Genomic DNA, 8,837 nt, shown 5'->3' with positions numbered 1-8,837 from the left:
CTCGGGATCCGAATAAAGCTGTCTGACGCGTCTGACAGGCGCTAGAGAAAAAAGGACGTACGGGGATATACTGTATGGAACAGTGGTGCATCCGTGGGGCCGAACCGTATGTGTGGGACGGTGGGCGCGCGCGGCCGTCCTGGTCCGTGGACCAGAATGTCGCAATTCCTACCCGAGCCACGGATCAGATAACGAGTACGGGACGTTACGGAAAAAGCTGAGCCGTTTGTTATCGTGGACACATCTGTTCCCTTTTCCCCAAGAACACATCTATCCCCTTTCCTCTACAAGCGAGCAGCTGGTGGCGGCGGCGCTAGTCTCGGCCACCTGCGGCCAAGGAAAAATGGAGGATGCTGGTCTCGAGTTTCTGCTCGTTGCCGTGGACAGGTTAGTACCTAAAGATCTGAGTATTTCGCGGTATTTGTTTTACAATCTACCATAACTGAATGCGGTTGCTAACAATGGGGCCTGGCCGTCGGCCACTACCTTCCTTCCCTCAGGTTCCCGCTGAGGGAGGAGTTCGGGGACAACATTAAACACCCAGATCCGGTTCCTCTGGTCTTGTTGCCCACAAGAGAAGCCAACCGTAGCAATCCTGAAGACTCAGATGCCTTGTTTAGTTGAGGTTAATGGGTCAGCGACGAAGGACCTGAAAAGGCACGAGGTGGAGGCCGCCGTCTTCCAAATTCATCTCCAACTAGGTCGGCACAGTCAAGTAACAGAGTCAACCCAGAGGCCCCAGGTTGGACAAAAAGGTGAACCTAAAGCCCATGCCGCTGATTAACTATATGTTGATCCTTTTGACTATCCAAAATCAGTTTAGGTAGCAAAAATCGTTTAGAAACTGAGAATCTGATCTAGATAGATTAGTCGTTGGCAGCCGATCCTTATTGGCAGAATGGCAGAAAGTACACTGCTGTTAGTGTTGAGATTCTAGTATACTGAATGTGTGCATTTGCAAAAATTCAGATTGCCATACCAACTGCAGCTTTCGGCTTACTCTGCACGTCAGGAGTGCTTCAATGATATTGCCTTTCACCTGGTACACAACCGCCAAAAGAAAATTAAGCTAGCCATAATGAGTGTAGTGAATTGATACGAGAATAGTGTCTCTATTAATACTGATATACACTAGAATACAAAAAACTGTGGACAAAAAATTCAAAGTCTTCTGTTTTAAAGCACAAACCTTGAAGCTAGAATAGGTTTTGGATTGCCACACTCCTTCAAAGAAGAAAGGAGGTAGGACTGAGACATGTATAAAGCCGCATCGAGGCCAGGACATAGAGAAGGGTAACTTTTGGGATAAGAGGCTTGTTCTAAACACCAAAGAAAACATAGTTTTAGAGCAAAGCACGGGTAGGGTTTCTAAAAGCACGAAATAATACTCACGGAAGTCCATATTTGCATGGTGTTTTTGCTATGGAAGGACCTGCAAATTCAATGTGGAATCTGAAGTGGCCTCCTTAAAAATAACATCTGGTTTAGCCTGGATAGGATGTAAAAAAAGAGAAAAAAACTATTGCTTTCCGTATGTTTCAACTACTGTTGTACAGGTAGTGAAATTATGATGTTTATTTTCCTTTTGCTGATTTGGGAATTTTGATAACAAGGATCTTTGTGCTGGTGTTGCGGTTCATTCAGTTTCAAGGGAAAAGATATATGTGTGGTTTCTTTTCTTTTCTACAATAGAATTTGAACTTGTTGTGCAAAAATAGAAAAAAACTTCCTGGATTCTATGAAAGGTTGTTGATGTCCGTACATGAAATGAGAAGAAGTATGGACACTTGATGAGCAAGACAATATTAGGATTCTATGGTGTAATTTGTAATACGGCAATTACAAATTCGTGTGGAATTGCAGAGACGGGTTGGTGCAGATGTGGCAAATTGATGTTGGTTTTTCCTCTTAGGTTCTTGCAAGTATTACATTTTCTGTAGGCATTAATTGTGGACATGTTTCTCATAAACTTTCTTACTTCAAATCCAGTACTTTAATAATTATCGTCAAAGTGTTGTTCCATGTTGTGTTCCTGGACTTCGTGTGGTACGAGCCGATGATTCTTTTGGGTTTAGTTTAGCTGTCCCTGCAGAAATTTGGGCATGTTTAGTACTTTAGTTATGTTCTCAGACTACTTATTTCTGTGATCTTCAGCGATGATGGAAACTGGAGTGCATCTTAATTTGTCTATATATTCTTGCAGTGGAGAAGGTATGTCAAACATATATTTGATCATTCCAACGTTTGGCACTTAAAGCATGTGCTTTTATATGCAGATCTTGCTGGTGTTCTATCATGCATTTATGTGTTTTAGTTTTCTTTTCCGCAAACATATTTTAGTCCATCTGAGATCATGTGGTAGTTCCCAAATCTCCAAGATTAAGAAACCAAAAGATGAATATGATACAAAGGTGCTCACAGTAGAACCCCCTTAATTTGTTGGATAAGTATTATCTATTAGAAACAAGATAATTCTCCACCTCATAACTTCATGAACTCAGAAGCTGGGAAACTGGTCATAAAGCGAGGCTTTCATATTATAATTCGTTCATTTTTTCATGGGTTATAAGTTAATGGTTCATTGAGTGCATGCATGAGCTGCTAAGTTGCATCAGCTATGAGTTTACAATATGCAAATGACACTAACAACGATATGACGCAAATTTAGGTGATGACCAAACAAGAGGCTGTTGATGAGATCACTACTTTTGGAGGTGGCAATCAGCAAATTTTATCCGGGCATCGTGCATAGGTGGTGCAAAAATGGCATGTGCTAAAGAAAACGAAGGAGACATTGGGCCCTCTGTACACGAAGAAGAGTGAGTTCCAGGCTGAGTTCCATGAGGTTGTGAACCACATGCTAACTGAAGATGAGTTTGAGACGGCGTTGGCTACGCTGTTAGATAAGTACGATCTGAGAAAGCACCCCTACATGACCCAAATATACGACATCAGAAAGGTGGGCAAAACCATATTTCAAGGGTTTTTTCTGTGCCAAGATGACGAGCATACAACGCAGTGAGAGCGTTTCCCCATTTTTGGCTTGTGACAGGGACAGACTAAGCATTTGCGGAAGAAGATTGCTTACGAGATAGTGACAATGAAAGGGAACAAAGGAGCTATCCCAGAGTTTCTGTATGATGTGATCGTTGACTGAAGTGGAAGATAGTAGTAGGTGTATCTTTTGGCTGTGCGTGTGCTAGGCAGTTGGATTAACCCGACTAAGTAGTGGGGTCATTTTGCGGCACAATCCCTACCATCTTGTATTTTGGGAAAACTATAGTCATGTCATATTTTCCCAGGTGGGAATCTAATTAGACTAAGTGAAAACTGGTTATGTTGTGAGACGAAATGACCATGTGTCTACATTTGCTGGGGTTGCATCTATTTCTGGTGACTTGCTTTACCTACATGACATGGGCGACCGTGTTTATATAGCAAAACAAACCTTTTGGAGAGCCCCAAAAATTTCAAGTAGGATGAGTGGTGTCGGCAAATTTTGTGTGCCTAGCAAGCAGTTTAGGTCTTCCATCAGGAGAACAAAAAAATGGCGGTCATGTCTGAACTGACAAAGGTTTATGTAATTCCAAAGGTATTGCTCTGTTTATTCAACTGACCAAGTTTGCAAATGTGATGGTTAGGAGGACGTTAGTTGATAACGGAATTTCAAGATGTACTACAAATACGGCAGGTTGGATGGCCTGGGAGAAGTGGTGTTCTACCATGAAGAATGTCCATGAATAATGAGTGTATTACTCAGATGCGAGTGTTGACTGAAGGATGAAGCTACATACATATTAGATTTGTAACCTACAAGTACTATGGTACTAACAGAAATCAGCTAGCACGGCTTAGGCCAGCTCAGAAAAAACATGTAGGGGTGAAGAAGACGCGTCGGACATGGCGGTCAGAGTCTCACTGGATTTGGAGGACTAGCGCAATGGTCGCTGCTAGTAGGTATGAAATGGGGATTTTTCTTTTGAATGCGTCTGGATGTGGAGGGCGAGACGGTGGGTGGGTGCATTTAAAGCCAGTCTGTCTACTCGCCGTTTGGAGACCGGTGGAGTTGATGGCTCAGCCTGGGTCAGATAACACGCCGATCCATCGGTCTGCTGCCTGTTCCGCCTCGCTACCATAACGCGACGTTGCATTAATTACGCTACAACGGTTGACTGGGAAAATAGGAATACGACAGTGAAATACAATTGATGGCACGGATCCTCATGTGAGCTGATGGTGTAGATTTCGGGATCATCTGAGCCCGAGCTCAGAAACTGATTTTCGGAAAACCAGCTTACATTTTCGATAAGACGCAGTATTATATTTCGTAAAAAGCCTTTCAACGATCTTAGGCAAAGAAAAAAATGATCACAACGCAAGGTTACCCTCCTCGTGGTCGTGCAACACCCAGTGTCCAGTGGCGTTCTTGACCATGCCCTTGTTATTCTCCGCCCACCACATCGCCGGCACGGGGTACTCGTCTCTGAGCGCGTCCTCTTCCTTGTTGATGAGCGCCAAGTCGCGGTCCACCTCCAGGCCGAACCCCGCGCTGTCGCCGGCGCCGTGCGTCCCCGCGACGCCGTGCAAGTAGCCCTCCAGGTTGTGCCACTGGGCAGGGCCCGCCTTCTCCTTGAGGTACGGCGACTTGCGCGTGTCCACGAGCAGCTCCACGCCGACGTCGGCGTAGATCACGGGCGGCAGGATGGTCGGCACGATGTCCGGGACGTTGCGGACCCGGAGCAGGCTCAGGCCGGCCATCGCGTGGAAAGCCTTCTTGAACTGCTCGTCGCCGACGCGGGGGGCGCCGAAGTGGATGGCCGTGACGGGCACAGGGGTTCGGGACGAGCCGCGGACGTTGAATCCATTGGCGACCAGGTCGATGGCGTTGAGCGTGGACAGTGCCCCTCCCAGGCTGTGGCCGGTTATGCTGATGCTGCAGTCCTCGTTCTTGTACGTATCGAGCAGCGCTCTTACTTCGGTCAGCACCTGTCAAAAATTTGGAGCATGTGATGGTTCCTTCATTTAACACTCCTATATGAAATGCAAATATTTTTTCAAGCAGATGCTCATAAACACACATATACATTCATTCCTATAAAAGCATACACGCACGTCCCACCCGTGAACACCTTCGAGATATTAGTTTAGAAGTATGAAATGCAGATGTTCCAAAATCCAAACAGATTCCGTGCCTCTCCTACTCTGCTACTCTAGAGAAAAACAACAACCACCCCAATTAACAACACCATGTGATGTTCAGAAAGAGAGGTTGTCGGGTTGTACGTGAATTCAGCAGAACGAGTGTGAAACCTGCTGGCCTTGCACACTGCAATTTCGTTGGTCTTAAATGAGGACCGTTGGCCCTTGTCAACTACAGTCAGATTCGGATGACACGACGAGATGTCCCGGTCTCGACCCAAGCCCCATGCAGAAGTGGGAACGAATTTATGCGCAGCAGCACAACAATGAACTCGCTGGGACAGCCAGCACAAAAAATATTCCAAGTCTAGGAGAATTATGGGGAACTGTTTATGCCGGTGGATTTACGCCCTACAGCAGATCATCGACCTAGTCCAGTTGGGACGATAATATTCCAATTCTTTTTTTAGTTGGGTATAATATTCCAGTTCTAGGAGAGTGCAGATTAGAGAAGCAGTTAAGACTGTCAATAACACCCTCAGAATAGTACTCCTCAAAATAGAACTAATCTAAGACTGTTAACCTGAAATGTCGCAACGAATTTACCTGCTCGCGCGCGCTTCGTCTGTTGAACCTGGACGTGGAGTTCTTGGACGTGTACACGGACAGAAACCCCCTGTGCACGTACGGCTGCGACCAGCCGCGCCCCGGCCCGACGATGCCGGCCGCTGGTACCAGCGCGAAGTCCAGGTCGCTGGCCCACTCCGTCGCCCGCTTCGTCGCGCGCCACGCCACCACAATGTCCCGCCTCCCGAGCGCCGCCGCGCCGCGGTCCGTGGCCACCGCGACGTACCCCATCCAGTTGGACTCCGTGCTCCACGCACCCACCGGCAGCGGCCTCGCCATGAACCCCTCAGGCAGCCGGGCGCTTGACGTCGCGTAGATGAACCTTGTGACGCGGTACGCACCCGGGTCGGACGCCTGAACCTTGGTGAAGAGCGAGGCCGGGCTGTAGCGACAAGCCCCGGCGTACGGCGACGCGGGGTCCGTGATGAAGCCGTCCGACGTCGCCTGCGCCAGCTCGCCGTAGCGGATGACCTCGCGCCGGACGTCGATGTTGAGGGGGTCTAGGAGGCCGCTCCATTGGTTGCTGCCGCTGATCTCCCTCCATCTTTGAGCAATTGCTACGTCAGAGAGAGTGGTGACCAGCAGTAGAGAGAGTCGCAGATAGTGATACATCTGGGAAACTTTGTGTGCATGCAACTGGAAGAATCGGAGGAGAGCTTGGTGGTACAAGGCTGCGATTCAGATAAATACGGATGTCACTGCCACGGTGCCACCAGCTCTCCCACGGGCCAACAACGTGCAGGGAGTGGCCGAAAGCAAAAGGATGGAGGAAAGAAATGGAGTAACTTGTAGAGGGAAGAGGAAGAATCAAGGAAGGAATATATACACGCCCGAGAAGGGTCTGCCCTGCTTTTGGAGGAAAATAGTATATATACTTTTTTTGCATGATAAAGGGGCTGTTTATTGGAAAGTTATAGTGTTATAGTCGAGAGGTCACAAATTCTCGATACAAGGTGGAACCGAGTTTAACCACACAACAGTAGTTCTCACGAAGCGGCTATAGTTGACCAACCGATCGGCAACTCTATTTTGACTAGAATGAATTTTCTGAGGTAAAAACTACCTACTCCTCTTAACTCCCTAATCTCTAGGACTAAATGACCATATGCCACTACTAGTAAAAACCGTATAGGTAGACAAATAGCACTGGCGAGGGGTAAGTGGTCCGCGCTATTATTAAGTAGTAGTAGTGCGGATCACAACCCCACGCTACACATATAGTGTAATAGTTGTGCGGGTTCATATACCCCGCGCTGCTGTTAAGTGGGTCTGATACGTCTCCAACATATCTACAATTTTTTATTGTTTAATGTTATTATATTATATATTTTAGATGTTTTATATGCATTAATATGCTATTTATATTATTTTTGGGACTAACCTATTAACCTAGAGCCCAGTGTTAGTTTCTATTTTTTTTCATGTTTTTGACTTTCACATAAAAGGATTATCAAACAGAGTCCAAACGGAATAAAACTTTATGATGATTTTTCTTGGACCGAACGACACCTACGTGACTTGGAGAGAGGGTTAGACCTTGTCTGTCGGTCGAAGAAGGCAACAAACAGAGCCCTACTAAGCCCATCTGACCTGCTTAATCAATGACTCCGGTAGTCACCTGAACCACTCTCTCGGATAGCCCACAGCCTCTCTTCTGGCGCAAGTGCAAAATGTTCATTGCCTTGATCAGAGCCTTTAAGCCTTTTAGAAGCGAGCATTTCCGCAGCTTCTATTTTTCCTAAAGCTAATGAACCAAATAGAAGAGAAAAACTTGGAATAAAGAGTCCCAATGAGGCCACAAGCCTTCAGGGCGTGCCCCTGGCTTGTTGGCCCCTCGGGAGTCTCCTAACACTAGTTCCACCTCTATATATTCTCAAATATTCCCCCAACATCAGAAGGGTGCACCAAAATACTTTTCTGTCGCCGCAAGCCTCTGTTCCCGTGAGATCCCTTCTTGAGGCCTTTCCCAGCACTCTGCCGGAGGGGGATTCGATCACGGAGGGCCTCTACATCAACCTTGCTGCCCTTACGATGAAGCATGAGTAGTTTACCACAGACCTATGGGTCCATAGGTAGTAGGTAGATGGCTTCTTCTCTCTCTTTGATCTTCAATACAATGTTCTCCTCGATGTTCTTGGAGTTCTATCCGATGTAATCTTCTTTTGCGGCGCGTTTGCTGAGATCCGATGAATTGTGGATTTTGATCAGATTATCTATGAATATTATCTGAGTCTTCTCTGAACTCTTTATCCATGATTGAGATAGCTTAGTAATTCTCTTTGAACTATCGGTTTGGTTTGGCAACTAGATTGGTTTTTCCTACAATGGGAGAAGTACTTTATAATGGGTTCAATCTTGCGTTATCCTCTCCCAGTGACAGTAGGGGCAGCGAGACACGTATTGTATTGTTATCATTAAGGATAAAAAGGTGGGGTTTATATCATATTGCTTGAGTTTATCCCTCTATATCATGTCATCTTGCTTAAATCGTTGCTCTGTTCTTATGAACTTAATACTCTAGATGCAGGCAAGAATCGGTCGATGTGTGGAGTAATAGTAGTAGATGTAGAATCGTTTCGGTCTACTTGTCACGAACGTGATGCCCATATTCATGACCATTGCCTTAGATATCGTCATAACTATGCGCTTTTCTATCAATTTCTCAACAATAATTTATTTACCCACCGTATGCTATCTTCAAGAGAGAAGCCTCTAGTGAAACCTATGGCCCTCGGGTCTATTTTCCATTATATATTTTAAGATCTATAAACAAAAAATCCAAAAATATGTTGCTGCAATTTATTTATATTTACTTTAGTTTGCTCTTTTATTTATCTTTTATACCTATCTCTATTAGATCTCACTCTTGTTCATGACCGTGATGTGACGCCCGGGTAATTAAGCTACAGTAATCCCCACTAATGTTGCCACGTCACCTCGGTTACTGTGGATAAACTCGCGTTAGATCCGAACCCGTTCTAAAACAAAAATCAAAACAAGAGCAAAGATAAAAAGTTTCAAAACCAAAACTAAAAATTTTCGGGGGTTGTCTAAAATAGCTAACATAATTA

The 8,837-nt window shown here is 45.6% G+C and overlaps 1 protein-coding gene and 1 long non-coding RNA gene across 6 annotated transcripts; one reads left to right on the top strand and one right to left on the bottom strand.

Moving 5' to 3' along the window:
• The first annotated feature begins 228 nt into the window (after positions 1 to 228).
• LOC119268519 lies at positions 229 to 3,368 on the top strand. Of its 5 annotated transcripts, XR_005133212.1 has the most exons (4): positions 229 to 387; positions 501 to 755; positions 2,155 to 2,211; positions 2,669 to 3,368. It is a non-coding gene; the product is annotated as an uncharacterized LOC119268519 (long non-coding RNA). The 5 variants fall into 5 exon arrangements; XR_005133213.1 differs by lacking the exon at positions 2,155 to 2,211; XR_005133210.1 differs by having other exon boundaries at positions 2,155 to 3,368.
• An 858-nt stretch (positions 3,369 to 4,226) lies between these two features.
• LOC119268518 (phospholipase A1-II 3-like) lies at positions 4,227 to 6,532 on the bottom strand. Its single transcript, XM_037550178.1, has 2 exons — positions 5,746 to 6,532; positions 4,227 to 4,986 (listed from the first exon to the last, which is right to left on the bottom strand). The coding sequence occupies exons 1-2, from the start codon at positions 6,376 to 6,378 to the stop codon at positions 4,369 to 4,371; spliced, it is 1,251 nt and encodes a 416-aa protein (XP_037406075.1). The 5' UTR covers positions 6,379 to 6,532; the 3' UTR covers positions 4,227 to 4,368.
• Between the last annotated feature and the right edge of the window lie 2,305 nt (positions 6,533 to 8,837).

The sequence above is a fragment of the Triticum dicoccoides genome, chromosome 3A, assembly GCF_002162155.2.
Source record: "Triticum dicoccoides isolate Atlit2015 ecotype Zavitan chromosome 3A, WEW_v2.0, whole genome shotgun sequence".
In the NCBI taxonomy this organism is placed as follows: Eukaryota; Viridiplantae; Streptophyta; class Magnoliopsida; order Poales; family Poaceae; genus Triticum; species Triticum dicoccoides.
The sequence above is the reverse complement of the archived record's forward strand: the minus strand, read 5'-3'. Positions and strand labels throughout refer to the sequence as shown.